This window comes from Piliocolobus tephrosceles, unplaced genomic scaffold (assembly GCF_002776525.5).
Source record: "Piliocolobus tephrosceles isolate RC106 unplaced genomic scaffold, ASM277652v3 unscaffolded_43567, whole genome shotgun sequence".
Classification (NCBI taxonomy): Eukaryota; Metazoa; Chordata; class Mammalia; order Primates; family Cercopithecidae; genus Piliocolobus; species Piliocolobus tephrosceles.
Window position 1 is genome coordinate 16,412 of NW_022328273.1, and position 14,880 is coordinate 31,291.

General features: G+C 50.3%; 1 protein-coding gene across 1 annotated transcript in view; it reads right to left on the reverse strand.

Annotated features, from left to right (window-relative positions):
- Positions 1 to 14,527, reverse strand: part of LOC113224071 (collagen alpha-3(V) chain-like) — a gene marked incomplete at its 3' end in the record, with an annotated part of 30,610 nt that extends 16,083 nt beyond the window's left edge. Inside the window, exons 1-23 of the mRNA XM_026453362.1 lie at positions 14,219 to 14,527; positions 14,101 to 14,142; positions 13,186 to 13,248; positions 12,445 to 12,519; positions 12,267 to 12,350; positions 12,040 to 12,096; positions 11,890 to 11,943; positions 11,383 to 11,436; positions 9,834 to 9,887; positions 9,701 to 9,754; positions 9,463 to 9,516; positions 9,106 to 9,150; positions 8,910 to 8,963; positions 8,071 to 8,115; positions 7,880 to 7,933; positions 7,702 to 7,746; positions 5,594 to 5,647; positions 5,447 to 5,491; positions 5,250 to 5,303; positions 3,047 to 3,091; positions 2,886 to 2,939; positions 2,647 to 2,754; positions 2,169 to 2,222 (exon numbers count right to left, since the gene is read on the reverse strand). Coding sequence (XP_026309147.1) covers positions 2,169 to 2,222; positions 2,647 to 2,754; positions 2,886 to 2,939; positions 3,047 to 3,091; positions 5,250 to 5,303; positions 5,447 to 5,491; positions 5,594 to 5,647; positions 7,702 to 7,746; positions 7,880 to 7,933; positions 8,071 to 8,115; positions 8,910 to 8,963; positions 9,106 to 9,150; positions 9,463 to 9,516; positions 9,701 to 9,754; positions 9,834 to 9,887; positions 11,383 to 11,436; positions 11,890 to 11,943; positions 12,040 to 12,096; positions 12,267 to 12,350; positions 12,445 to 12,519; positions 13,186 to 13,248; positions 14,101 to 14,142; positions 14,219 to 14,317 — 1,347 coding nt within the window. The remainder of the gene's footprint in view (positions 1 to 2,168; positions 2,223 to 2,646; positions 2,755 to 2,885; positions 2,940 to 3,046; positions 3,092 to 5,249; positions 5,304 to 5,446; positions 5,492 to 5,593; positions 5,648 to 7,701; positions 7,747 to 7,879; positions 7,934 to 8,070; positions 8,116 to 8,909; positions 8,964 to 9,105; positions 9,151 to 9,462; positions 9,517 to 9,700; positions 9,755 to 9,833; positions 9,888 to 11,382; positions 11,437 to 11,889; positions 11,944 to 12,039; positions 12,097 to 12,266; positions 12,351 to 12,444; positions 12,520 to 13,185; positions 13,249 to 14,100; positions 14,143 to 14,218) is intronic.
- Positions 14,528 to 14,880: the final 353 nt, after the last annotated feature.

The following is a 14,880-nucleotide window of genomic DNA, read 5'->3' on the forward strand; positions in this document are numbered from 1 at the left end:
AGAAAGAAAGAAAGAAAGAAAGAAAGAAAGAAAGAAAGAAAGAAAGAGAGAGAGAGAGAGAGAGAGAAAGAAAGAAAGAAAGAAGGAAAGAAAGAAAGAAAGAAAGAGAGAAAGAGAGAAAGAGAGAAAGAAAGAAAGAGAGAGAGAAAGAGAGAAAGAAAGAAAGAAAGAGAAAGAAAGAAAGGAAGGAAGGAAGGAAGGAGGGAGGGAGGGAGGGAGAAAGAGAGAGAAAGAAAAGAGAAAAGAAAAGAAAAAAGAAAAGGGAGGGGGATGCAGGGAGGGAGGGAAGGAAGGGAGAAAGGAAGAAAGACAGGAAGAAAGGAAGGAAAATAAAGTTGTCTATTAAAACTAAGTTAAAAGTTTTTTCCCAATCATTAAAAAGAAAAAAAAAAAAAAAAAAAACTAAGTTAAAGGAAAAGGAGTCAATGTAAAGGGAAATCACTGAAAAAAAAAAAAACTGTCAAATTCAATGTAGGTGAGATAACTATCAGCTCAACAGAGCAAAAATGTGAAACTCTAGGAGGATTCTGCCCTCAAATATCTTCCCAAATGTCTATTTGTTTTTCTTTTGAGACAGAGTCTCACTCTGTCGCCCAGGGTGGAGTAAGTGGCACCATCTCAGCTCACTGCAAGCTCCGCCTCCCGGGTTCACGCCACTCTCCTGCCTCAGCCTCCCGAGTAGCTGGGACTACAGGGGCCCGCCACCTCGCCCGGCTAGTTTTTTGTATTTTTGCAGAGACAGGGTTTCACAGTGTTAGCCAGGATGGTCTCAATCTCCTGACCTCGTGATCCGCCCGCCTTGGGCTCCCAAAGTGCTGGGATTACAGGCATGAACCACTGCACCCAGCCCCAAATGTCTTCAGGTTCCTCCTCTACTCTATAGAAACAGAACTCATCAGTGATACAATATGGGTATAGTTTAGGCAGAAAAATGAATCTCATCAGTATCCTCACTCATCAAAACATTGGCAAACAAATGTTATGTTTTTATATAAGTACGTTTTTGCATGAGTACATTTGACTGTAAGTTATAATTAATTCAAGATATGTACTATGTGTATTTTATGATTCTATGATTTTCGCCTTTAACTGATATTGTTGGTGAATGAAACTTAATCACACCAAATGAAAGGATCCTACAGTTTTATAATCACTGTCATCATCACTATTATCAACATTATTATAATCAAATTGATGAGATGGAAATTACCGGGACGTCTGTTTCACAGCAGAGAAAACAGGCTCAAGAAACTTGCCCAAGATCGCGTAGCAGGTAAGAGGGTATTTGAGCCCAAGTCTGTCTGATGCCAAAGCTCACTTTTAAAAAAATTTTGAGACGGAGTACTCCTCTGTCACCCAGGCTGGGGTGCAGTGGCAAACAATTCTCCTGTCTCAGCCTCTTGGGTAGCTGGGATTACAGGTGCATGCTACTATGCCCAGCTAATTTTTTTGTATTTTTAGTAGTGACAGGGTTTCATCACATTGGCCAGGCTGGTCTCAAACTCCTGACCTCAAGTGATTCACCTGCCTCTGCCTCCCAAATTGTGGGGATTACAGCTGTGAGCCACTGCGCCCGGCCACATCTGGCTTTTTTTTTTTTTTCTTCAGATGGAGTTTCATTCTTGTTGCCCAGGCTGTAGTGCAATGGCATGATCTTGGCTCACTGCAACCTCTGCCTCCTGGGTTCAAGCGATTCTCCTGCTTCAGCCTCCTGAGTGGCTGGGATTACAGGTATGCACCACCATGCCTGGCTAATTTTGAATTTTTAGTAGGGATGGGGTTTCTCCATGTTGGTCAGGCTGGTCTCGAACTCCTGGCCTCGAGTGATCCGCCTGCCTCTGCCTCCCAAAGTGTTGGGATTACAGCCACGAACCACCGTGCCTGGCCACATCTGGCTAATTTTTGTATGTTTTTGTAGAGACAATGTTTTGCCATGTTGCCCAGTCTAGTCTTGAACTCCTGGGCTCAAGCAGTCCTCTCACTTCAGCCTCTCAGGGTGCTGGGATTATAGGCGTGAGCCACTATGCCTGGCCAAAGCCCACATTTTACATTCTCTCAATGGCCCTTGGGGTGGGCAGCTCATCCCCCAAGACCATAGCCTGGACCCCTGGATGTTAGTCTCTGAATCCTGCCCATCTCCATCTCCACCTCCACCCCCAGTTTCCTACCTTAGGTCCAGGGCGTCCTGGATAACCTGGGAGGCCTGGTACCCCAAGCTTGCCCTGCAGAGAGGTTATGGGACAAAGGTCAGAAATTGCAACCTGGAGGTCAGAGGAGGAAAGGTCGGGCTGGCTGGGGCATGGTGGATGGGCTAATGGGATGGGAGTCAGGGAAACAAAGTTCAAGTCCTCGCTCCTGCCTGCTAGGGGCATATCCTTGGGCAGGTCAGTCAGCCATTCCAAGTCTCAGTTTTCCTTGTCTGTAAAATGGGATGAAAATGCCTATTGCATGTGTTGGTTATGGAGATAAACACATAAGTTGGGTGCATTAAATTGCTCTATGATGCTGAGCTGAGGAATTAAAGATGACAAGGATGGTAGCAACCTCCTGAGGTCAAAGGTTTAATAAAAGGGCAAAGGGCAAAGGGCAGAGGGAAAAGGTTGGAGACCTCTTGACTGTGGGAGGCTGGAGGGTGGAGTCATTTACCTTCTCCCCAGCTGAGCCTGGGGGCCCCTCCTCGCCAGCCTTCCCCGCCTGCCCCTTCAGCCCCTCAGGACCATCCTCTCCCCGGGGACCTGGAGCTCCGGGTTTCCCCTGGAAGAAAAAGGAGAGTCTTTAATATCCATCTTTTGTCCTTCCTGCTCTGTCTAGCCCCAGCTCATCCCCTTCCCGTCTTCCCCGAGCCCCCCAGACCCACACCACCCCTCATCTGGAGCTGGTCTTACCCGATCACCTTTGAGCCCCACATCGCCCTTGAAGCCCGGGAAGCCGTCCTCTCCCTGGGTGAGAGAGACAGAGGCCAGAAGTGAGGGCCTCGGGAAAGGGACACAACCAGGACCCCATGATTGGGGCTCCCTCTCCTCTGATGAATTCCTTCTCTCCTCACCTTCTCGCCTTTCTCCCCCTGGAGGCCCCGGTTGCCTGAAGTGCCCTGAAAAATAAAAAAGCTCTCAAGCTTCTTCCCTGCTTAAGAAGGAACCCAAACTCAGTCCCCTGCTCTAAAGCAGCCAGGAAAGTCCCAAGAGTTTGCTAGGCAGAAGCTGGGAGGGGCAGCTTCAGAAGAAACGATCTTTCCCCAGAGACCCTCCCTCCCCACTGGAGGCCTCCCAAGGTCATCTGTGCGGGGGTGTGCGGGGAAGGCCAAATTTCCAAGTAAGTGATTCCCATCTCCTGGAGACGCTTTGTCCACAGTTCCTTCTGGCAGAAGAAAGAGGATGAACATTCCAGGCCCGGACCTCATTATAAAGGCAAAGGAATGTTCCCCATTGTGCCAGCTACAAGGCGACTCTGTGCTTGGCTATGGAGACAGCGCTTAGTACAAGTCTGGATGCTGCTCATACCAAACTCTGAAAACTGCGCTTGGCTGCAACATCTCTGAGCTCAGTGGCTACAATGATAATGCACTTGGATCCAATACAATCCATGTGGTTAGTCTCCAGCCACAGAGAAACAATGTAACTGAGCTTGGCTGCAAGTTGTTCTCTAGCTTTAGCTACAATGTAACTAGACTCAACTACTACAGTGTAGGGACTGGTTACAATGTAACTAGACTCAACTAGGGGTCAATTAATGTAACTAGAAGCTGGGCATGGTGGCTCACACCTGTAATCCCAACATTTTGGGAGGCAGAGGCTGGAGGATTGCTTGAGCCCGGGAGTTCCAGACCAGCCTGGGCAACATAGGAAAACCTCATCTATACAAAAAGTACAAAAAAGAAAAAAAAGTAGCCAGATGTGGTGACGTGCACCTGTAGTTCCAGCTACCTGGGAGGGTGAGGTGGGAGGATTGATTGAGCTTGGGAGCTCCAGGCTGCAGTGAGTGATCAAACGAAAAAAACTGCCAAGCCTGGTGGCATACGCCCATAGTCCTAGCGATTCAGGAAGCTAAAATGAAGGGATTACTTGAGCACAGGAGTTGAAGGCTGCAGTGAGCCATGATTATGCTATATATTCCAGCCTGGACAACACAGAAGACCCTGTCTCTAAAAAAATAAAACGTTTAGGGCTGGGTGTGGTGGCTCACGCCTGTAATCTCAGCACTTTGAGAGGCCAAGGCGGGCGGATCACCTGAGGTCAGGAGTTCAAGACCAGACTGACCAACGGAGAAACCCTTTCTCTATTAAAAATACAAAAATTAGCCAGGCATGGCGGCACATGCCTGTAATACTGCTACTCGAGAGGCTGAGACAGGAGAATCATTTGAACCCGGGAGGCAGAGGTTGCGATGAGCCCAGATGGTGTCCCTGCACTCCAGCCTGGGCAACAAGAGCAGAACCAGGTCTCAAAAACAAAACCAAAAACAAAAAAAGATAAAAAATGTAACTATGCTTGGCTACAATGTAACTCTGAGGGTGATCCTTGCCAGACTCTGTGCCTGCTACAGTATAGCCAATTCCTTGATTATAGTGTGTCTAAGCTTGTCTAATGCCCCTGCACCTCTATTTAGCCAAGGTGCAGCTCTTGGCTTAACCCAGAATTACTGTGCATATAGATTATGTGATTCTGAGTTTGGGTTAACACAACCCTTGGGCCAGGCGCAGTGGCTCACGCCTGTAAACCCAGCCACTTTGAGAAGCCAAGGAGGGTGGATCACCTGAGGTCAGGAGTTTGAGACCAACCTGGCCAACATGGTGAAACCCTGTCTCTACTAAAAATACAAAAATTACCCGGGCCTGGTGGTGCATGCCTGTAGTCCCAGCTACTCGGGAAGCTGACGCAGGAGAATCGCTTGAATCAGGGAGGAGGCAGAGGTTGCAGGGAACCGAGATCACTCCACTGCACTCCAGCCTGGGTGACAAAGCGAGACTCTGTCTCGAAAAAAAGAAAAAAGAAAAAGAAAAAAAGAAAAAAGAAATAAATGTGTTCGGCCTCTAATGGGTTTAGCTGTTTTCAACAACAAGGTGACAAGGTGACAACCACACTGTAAGGCTGTCCTTGGCTGTGCAGCTCCAAACCACAGTCCCACGACATCTGGCCTGACCAACTGATTCCCCTCTCCACACATTCAGAAGTTTCCGATGGAGCTGCGTCGCATCCCTGAACCCAAAGCTGGTAAATCACTCCTACCTGCAAGCCACCGGTATCACCTACCTTCACTCCCCGAGGTCCAGGATAGCCCGCAGGGCCTGCCGACCCTGGTGGACCCTGGGAGGAAGATAAGGTCAGTGCCATTCCAGACAGTCCTTCCACATTCTAAGAGTCCTCATCTCTCTCCTCTGTGGCCCCTGACTCCACGCCCTGCCTCCCGACCCTCATCCCCAACCCAGCCTAACCTCTTGGTCACTCACCTGGGCCCCTTTCTCTCCCGTGGGGCCCTCATGTCCTGGGTGACCCTGGGGAAGAAACATTCTAAGTTGTCAGAGACCAAAACTTGCCATTCCAATTCCCAAGCTTCCCCCTTCTCCTTCCTACTTTTTCCAGCTCGTGGTTCTTACCGGAGGGCCATCCGCTCCTGGGAGGCCTGGAATTCCTGGGTTTCCAGGAGGACCCTGAAAGAAGATGAACAGCAGGGGAGAGACAGAGGTGCTCAGAGCCCTGGAGCACCACTAGGATCAGATCTACGCAGACATGCAGCCGCCTCAATGTTAAGAAATAAGCAGACCTCACTGGCCAGGAAATCTATCCCAGCTCTGCCCAAACTTGCTGTGTGACCCCAGGCAAGCCTATTTCCCTCTCTGATCCTCAGAAATCCACTGCTTCTGGGAAGGTTGCAAGGAAGAATATAAAAACAGTACAAGATTGATAGCCCAAGAGGGTGACTGTAGTCAATTACATGTCACCCAGGTTGGAGTGCAGTAGCACGATCTCGGCTCACTGCAACCTCTTCCCAGGCTCAAGTGATTCTTCTGCCTCAGCTTCTGGAGTAACTGGGACTTCAGCACCTGGCTAATTTTTGTAATTTTATTAGAGACGGGGTTTCACTGTGCTGGCCAGGCCACCTTGGTGATCCGCCTGCCTCGGCCTCCCAAAGTGTTGAGATTACAGGCGTGAGCCACTGTCCCTGGCTTCGGGTAATAATTTAATTGTACATTTAAAAATAACTAAAAGAGGCCAGGTGCAGTGGCTCACGTCTATAATTCCAGCACTTTAGGAGGCCAAGGAGGGTGGATCACCTGAGGTCAGGAGTTCGAGACCAGCCTGACCAATATGGTGAATACAAAAAATACAAAATTACAAAAATTAGCTGGGCGTAGTGGTGGGCACCTGTAATCCCAGCTACTTGGGAGGTTAAGGTAGGTGAATCACTTGAACATGGGAGGCGGAGGTTGCAGTGAGCTGAGATCATGCCATTGCACTCCAGCCTGGACAACAAGAGTGAAATTCCATCAAAAAAAAAAAAATACTGCCAGGCATGGTGGCTCACGTCTGTAATCCCAGCACTTTGGGAGGCTGAGGCAGGTGGATCACGAGGTCAGGAGATCGAGACCATCCTGGCTAACACAGTGAAACCCCGTCTCTACTAAATACGCAAAAAATTAGCCGGGTGTAGTGGCGGGCGCCTGTAGTGCCAGCTACTCGGGAGTCTGAGGCAGGAGAATGGCATGAAACCCAGGGGGCGGAGCTTACAGTGAACCGAGATTGCGCCACTGCATTCCGTCTCAAAAAAAAAAGAAAGAAAAGAAAGAAAAAGAAAAAAAACGAAAGTAGTATAACTATTGTTTGTAACACAAAGAATAAACACTTGAGGGGACAGATACCCCATTCTCCATGACATGATTCTTTATGCGCATCCCTGTATCAAAACATCTCATGTACTCCATACGTTTATACCTACTCTGTACCCACAAAGATAATAAATAAAATTGAATTAAAACAGTGCAAAAGACATGTTGAAATAGAGGATTCATAGGCACACCACTCTCTTTAAAAACGCCCAGTTGGGCATCATGGCTTTCGCCCTGTAATCCCAGCATTTTGGGGGGCCAAGGCAGATGAACTGCTTGAGCCCAAGAGTTCAAGACCAGCCTGGACAACACCGGGAGACCCCATCTCTACAAAAAAGAAGAAAAAGAGAGAGAAGAAAAATTAGCCAGGCATGGTGGCATGCGCCGATAGTCCCAGCTACTCGGGTGACTGAGGTGGGAGAATCACCTGCGCCCAGGGAAGTCAAGGCTGAAGTGAGGTGTTATTGAACCACTGCACTCCAGCCTGGGTGACAGAGTGAGACCCTGTCCCCGCCCCCCAAAAAAAGATATGTGCAGAAAGAAATGTGTCTGCCAGGGAAGGCGGAAGCAGATGTGCCAGGGAACAAAGATGAGCCCACAGGGCCTGTACATCTTGGTAATATCTTCTGTGACAGGCTTCTGTGGGCTCTCTGTATCCTGACAATATCCCTTATGTGCACTAGCCTTGGTGGGTTTCTGTTTCTTGCAACCAATCCTTCCCCAACAAGGACACTTTGTAACTCTGCGCTGGCTTAGGGAATGCTGCAGTTTATCACTATCCAGAGCTAACAGAGGGGTCCTGGTGGGAAGATTTTCCTGGCAACAGAGTTGAAGGAAGGAGACTTGAGGAGGTTACGGTAGGTGGAGCTGTCACTCACCTTCTCCCCAGGAGTGCCGATGAGTCCCTGGGGACCGGGGAGTCCCTGGGGACAGAAAAAGAAGATGAGGGAAGGCATAAGAAAGAAGCGGTGAGTGTGGGGGTTGGGAAGCCTGGGCGTGGTCTAAGGTCTCAACTGACCACTCCCATGCCCCATTATTGGGAAAGATAGTCCAAACCTGGGACCCATGGTTTCCCTGCTGTCCTGGAGGGCCCGGTTCTCCTGGAGGACCCTGAGGAGAAAGTGGGGTTTCAGTGAAGCTGAGAGGGGTCATGGTGCTGAGGTGTTAGTGAAATTGACTTGGGGGGGTCAGTCATGGAAGGGAATAGGGATGTGGACAATCGGGGTCAGAGGGCACAGGGCACATACCACATTGCCTTTGGCACCAGGAGCACCGTCAATTCCAGTCACACCCTAGGGGGAAAGAGGATGTGAGCCCAAGACAGAGCAACAAGCGGGGAGCCTGAGTCTGAGACACCGAGAGATGCAGGTGGAAAGGTGGGCGGGGCCCGGCACTGCGGCTCATGTTTGTAATCCCAGCACTTTGGGAGGCTGAGGCGGGCGGATCACCTGAGGTTGGGAGTTTAAGACCAGCCTGGCCAACATGGTGAAACCCCGTCTCTACTAAAAACACAAAAATTAGCCAGGCATGTGATCCCAGCTACTCAGGAGGCTGAGGCAGAAGAATAGCTTGAATTTGTGAGGCGGAGGTTGCAGTGAGCAGAGATCACGTCATTACACTCCAGCCTGGGCAACAAGAACAAAACTCTGTCAAAAAAAAAAAAAAAGAAAGAAAGAAAAAGAAAGTTGAGCGGGCATAGAAGCCACAACAGATATGGACATGCAAAGGGCAGAAAAGTGAGAAAAAAAAGACATATAGGGGCTGGGAACAGTGGCTCAGACCTGTAATCCCAGCACTTTGGGAGGATCACTTGAGGCCAGGAGTTCGAGACCAGCCTGACCAACATGGTGAAACCCCGTCTCTACTAAAAATACAAAAATTAGCCAGGTGTGATTTTGGGTGCCTGTAGTCCCAGCTACTCAGGAGGCTGAAGCATGAGAATCGCTTGAACCCAGGAGGCGGAGGTTGCAGTGAGCTGAGATCTCACCACTGCTCTCCAGGCTGGGCAACAGAGTGAGACCCTAATCTCAAAACAAACAAACAAACAAAAAGACAGACAGGGATGCAGAGAGCCAGTGACACTCACCGGGCGACCCGTGGGGCCAGGGGAGCCTCTGGGGCCAATCAGTCCTCGTGGACCCTGCAAGGGAGCAGGTGAATTATCTCCACATTACCTCTGTCTGGCCTTGTGAGTTCCCGGGAGCCTGTAAGTCCTGGGGCCCTGGGAGTCCTGACTCCCTCCCCTGCACCAAGCAAGGGGCCCAGGGATCCCTGATACTCACCGGCTCCCCAGCCTGGCCAGTGGGCCCTGAAGGTCCCTCTGATCCCTGTGGGAAAGTATCATTACTTGGGAACAGGAAGATACAACCCTGGGAGAGCCACCTCCTCTCATCTGGGCAGCCCCTTCCAGGGGGTCTTGGAATTAAACCAAGATCCCTGGAAATCTGCAGACTAAGTCCATGGGATTCCATTCAAGCACCTGACTCCAATCCTAGACCTGCAAGTCTCACCTCCTCACCCCACAATGTATCCCCAGCTCTCAGGCTGGCCACTGAGACCTCCAGATCTTCCTCTCTCATTCTCATTCAGGCTTCCAAACTTACTCTCCAAACCAGGCCCTAACTCTCTTCCAAACTTACCCTCTCACCGTCCTCTCCTGGGGGACCGGGTTGCCCCACATGGCCAAAATCACCCTGGAGAGGGAACAGAGGGGAGTTCAGAGTGGAAGGGTGTGGGTGGAGAGACCAGCCCCCTGGGAAGGCAGATGGGGTGTGAGGAGTGACACGGGGATCATGACTCTGATACTGAGGGAGGAGAATGGGGAGTTGAATACTGGGAGGAGGGCTTAGATCTGGGGGAGAGACCTCACACACTCACCCTTTGGCCCTTCTCACCAGGCAGCCCTGGGAGGCCATCGAAGCCACGATCACCCTGTCCAGAGACACCAGTGAGCCTTGACCCCATAAGCCTGACAGCCCCCACCAAGTCTTACCTCAGCCCCATCACCTACCTTAGGTCCGGTGTCCCCTGGGAGGCCCCGAGCCCCATCTGCTCCAGGGCGGCCCTATGGAGAAAGTGAGCCCAAGAGTCAATGATGAACCCTCCCCCAAATTAGGAACCCAACTTTATCATCATCATCAACATCATCAAGATTTTTTTTTTAGACGGGGTCTCACTCTGTCACTCAGGTTGGAGTACAGTGGCACGTTCTCAGCTCACTGCAACCTCAGCCTCATGAGTAGCTGGGACCACAGGTGCATGCCACCATGTCTGGCTAATTTTTTGTATTTTTGGTAGAGATGATGGGGGTTTCATCCTGTTGCTCAGGCTGGTCTCGAACTCCTGAACTCAAGCAATCCACACGCCTCAGCCTCCTAAACTGCTGGAATTATAGGCATGAGCCACCACACCCAGGCCAAGATATTATTTTTTAAAATGTATTTATATATTCTAGAGCTGAGGTCTTGCTCTCTTGCCCAGGCTGAAGTGCAGTGGCATGATAATGACTCAACACAGCTTTGAACTCCTGGCTCAAGCAATCCTCCCACCTCAGCCTCTCAAATAGCTGGGACTACAGGTGCACACCACCACGCCTGGCTAATTTTTTATTTGTATTTTGTGTAGACACCGGGTTTCGCCGTGTTGCCCAGGCTGGTCTCAAACTCCTGGGCTCATGCCGTCCTTTCACCTCAGCTTCCTAAAGTGCTGGGATTACAGATATGAGCCACTATGCCATGGTTGATTTTTTTTTTTTTTTTGAGACAGTCATTCTCTGTTGCCCAGGCTGGAGTTATATATGTTTTATATATTTAAATATATATATAACACATATATAACTTATTTTATATATATGTTTTATATATTTATATTATATATAATATATTTATATTATATATATAAAACATATGTATAACTTATTATTATTATTATTTGAGACACAGTCTCATTCTGTTACCCAAGCTAGAGTGCAGTGGCTCACTACAACCTCTGCTTCCCAGATTCAAGCCATTCTCATGCCTCAGCCTTCCAAGTAGCTGGGATTGCAGGCGCACGCTGCCATGCCCAGCTAATTTTTGTATTTTTAGTAGGGACAGGGTTTCCCCATGTTGACCAGGCTGATCTCAAACTCCTAACCTCAAATGATCCACCTGCCTCGGCCTCTCAAAGTGCTGGTATTACAGGCATGAGCCACTGCGCGCAGCCAATCATCTTATAAGCACCATTATATGGTGCATGACTCTATCTGAAATTGACTTATTTGTCATTTCCTTCCATGTGACAGGCCTCTTTTTTGCCATGCTGTTTCTTCCACTTCCCCATCCGTTCATCCAGTTCTATTTCAGACCTCAGGGCAAGCGTCACTCCTGCAGGCAAGTCCTTCCTGACTCTATAGCCTGGCCAGATTCCTTTACCACACGCTCAGCGGAGCTGCCATTCTCCGCCTTCAGCACTCTTGTCCCACTAAGGACACCAGCAGACTCCAAGGTCACAAAGCCAAGTCTCATGTTGGGTGTCGAGGGATGGATAAGGGGTGGTCTGGGGACCTCGCTGTCACTCACCATCTTGCCCACTCGGCCAGGGGGTCCATGAGGTCCCTGCAGGCCTCTGGGACCCTAGAAGAAAGAGGAAAGGAGGAAGGAAAGGAAAAGAAGAAGAAAGAGGGACTTATTTTATTGTACTAAAAAAAATTAGAGATGGGGTCTTGCTATATTGCCCAGGCTGGACACCTGGGCTCAAGCAATACTCCCTCCTCAGTCTCCCAAGCAGCTGAGGCTACAAGGGTGTGACACTGTACCCAGCTTGGAAGGACATGTTTATTTATTGTACAGACGGGGTCTCCCTATGTTGCCCAGACTGGTCTTGAACTCCTGGCCTCAAGCAATCCTCCCACCTCGGCCTCCCAAAGTGCTGGGATTCCAGATGTGAGCCGCCATTCTCTAGGAAAGTCATGAATTGCAAGGGTATCCCCAGCCCCTTTGGCATTTTCCCCATCCAGCACTGTGTGTCCTGTGGTCCTGGGGGAAGGCTCATCCCATCCAATCCTGCCCTATCTCCACCAGTCTCACCTGTGGCCCTTCTGCTCCCGCCTCTCCTTTCAGACCTGGATACCCGGGGAGACCCTTGGGGGAGGAGAGATGGAGAAGTGTGGTTAGAAGATGATTCTTCTCCACTAACGGCATGCACCGCCCCCTCCATGCAGTAGTCCCCTTACTCACCACAGGGCCTGGGCGCCCAGTGAGCCCCACTGGACCAGGGGGGCCTTTCATAGAGAGCTGGAAAGACAGAGGAATCAGAGCCTGGGGCCTCCCACAAGACCCCCAACATTCCCCACAGAGGCATCTACAGGAGAAAAATATCCCCCCTCTCCTGCCCAGCCCCTCCTTACGCCCAGGCTGTATCACTCTCTGGGGTTCCTCCCACTATGTCCACACCTCCCACTCACCTGAGTCTGCTGCAGAACTGCCTGAGCCTGGGCCTGCTGGAATGAGACTGGGGGTCCTTTAAAGGAGCCGCCTGCAAACTGGAACTGGGAGGAATTTAGCGGTGAGGGAAGCCCCCAGGAGAGCCCCCTCCTAGACCAGGACTCCACTCCCCAAGCCTGGGCCACTCCATCTCCTTACCGGCATCATGATCACAGTGCCCGGTGGGCCTCGGATCCCATCAACGCCGGGGATTCCTGGGAGGCCAGCAGGGCCCTGAGAGAGGGATGGGGGAAGAAAGGTGGAGACAGGTAGAGAGAGACAGAGAGGGAGGACAGGGGAGGCACAGAAGGATGAGTCAGAAAGACAGAGAGAGGCAGAGATAGAGAGACACAGAGACAGAATCAAAGAGGGATCATGGCAAGGAAAGAGAGAGAGAGAAATAGAGAGACGGGGAAAGGAAAAGACAGATGGAGACAGAGACAAAGAGAAGGGGAGAGAGAGACGGAGAAGGATGGAGGCAGATGGAGCGACATACAGAGACAGAAACAAAGAGAGACAGACAGACAGAAAAGCCAGGTAAAGAGACAGAGATGGAGAAATAGAGAGAGAGGCAAAGATAGACAGACGGGGGGAGGGAGAGAGACAGAGACCAACAGAGAGAGACAGAAGAGAGACAGTCACAACAGGAGAAAGAGAGAGATGAAAGACACGCAGAAACAGAGACAGGCAAAAGAAGAAAAGCCAAGAGTAGGCCCCAGAAACACAAGGGGAACCAGAGAAATAGTTCACAGATGGGAGACAGAGAACAGAAGAGGTCAGCGCCAGCCCTGAGATGGTGTTCCCGAGTGCCACGCCCTCGATTCTGTGTTCAGACCATCATGCTCCCAGCCCCAAACCTCACTCCTCTGGGAAGTATACACCCCAGTGGGAGTCCCTTACCTGTGGACCAGGGTCGCCAGGGAATCCTGGGGGGCCAGGAGGGCCTGAGGGGCCAACCACCCCCTGTTGGGGACAGAGAAAGAGGAGGCACAGGAAGTGCAAAGTTTGAGCTAGGCTGACTTTCAACCTACCACTCACTGACTCTAACCTCAGGCTGACCTCCCTACCCCACTACAGAGTCACTCCAACTCCCCCAATGCAGTGCTGACCCACACTCACCCCCAGTGCTACTCTCTGACCCATATTCTTTTTTTGAGATGGTCTCACTCTGTCACCCATGCATGATCATAGCTCACTGCAGCCTCCAACTCCTGGGCTCAAGCAATCCTCCTACCTCGGCCTCTCAAGTAGTTGGGACTACAAGTGGGTACCACATGTGTTTTTAAATATGAGGTTATTATTATTATTATTTTTTTTTTGAGACAGAGTCTCGCTCTGTCACCCAGGCTGGAGTGCAGTGGCGTGATCTCGGCTCACTGCAAGCTCCGCCTCCCGGGTTCACACCATTCTCCTGCCTCAGCCTCCCAAATAGCTGGGACTACAGGCACCCGCCACCTCGCCCAGCTATTTTTTTGTATTTTTAGTGAAGACAGGGTTTCACTGTGTTAACCAGGATGGTCTCGATCTCCTGACCTCATGGTCTGCCCACCTCAGCCTCCCAAAGTGCTAGGATTACAGGCATGAGGCACTGCGCCCGGCCAATATGTGGCTATTTTTAAAGAGATGGGGTCTTGCTATGTTGCCCAGTCTCTATGTTGCTCATCCTGCCTATTTTGACTCATCCTTTAAGCCTCGAATGTCCACTACCCTCCACTTGGCCAGGCATCATTACACCCCAACTCCTCACTCCAGGGGCTTAAACACTCCTCAGCTGGAAGGGAAAGACTGGAAGAAGGAAACACAGCCATGACTTACTCGGGGTCCTGGGGCTCCTGGAGGTCCCTCAAACTGCTGCCCCTGAAGGGAGAAATGAGTGTCGATGACCCCTGTCATCATGAAGCCCCTCAACCCCCTCGCAATCCAGACCCCTCACCTTTTCAATCACTGCGGGCTCTCCTTTTGCTCCTTTCTCTCCTGCACCCTGGGGTGGGGTCAGGGGAGATGGAGAGAAAAGAGATGTGAACTTGGACATAAACCCCTCGGCTATCTGATCACCCACGCGTGCACGCACACACACACAGGGTCTACCCTCAGAGCCCCTTCTCCTCTACTGTAACCAACATGCACTGAGAAGCTCAGGCCCCCGCATCCACTGGGCAGTGCCATGTCAAGGTGAAGAGTGTGAACTCCAGAGCCTGCTGCCCGATACTGATCCTGCATCTGCCTCTTACTAACTGAGTGATGTTGGGAAATTTAGTCAACCCCTATGGTCACTTACAGGTAATTGGTCCACCTGTAAAGTCAGTGGATGAATGATGACTGTGTATGTATCTCATGCAAAGATGAATGAATTAAAACAATGCTTGGCACACAACAAGCACTCCAGGTAACAAGGTAACAAGGGCAAGTTAGTTACAACTATGTGCCTATGTGCCTCCACTGTGGAACACCTAGGCTTTTCCTTTCTCCCTTTCTCTCTTTCCTTCTTTCCCTCTTTCCTCCCTTCTCCTTCTCCTTCTTCTTCTTCCTTTTCTTCTTCTTCTTCCTTTTCTTCTTCTTCTTCTTCTTCTTCTTCTTCTTCTTCTTCTTCTTCTT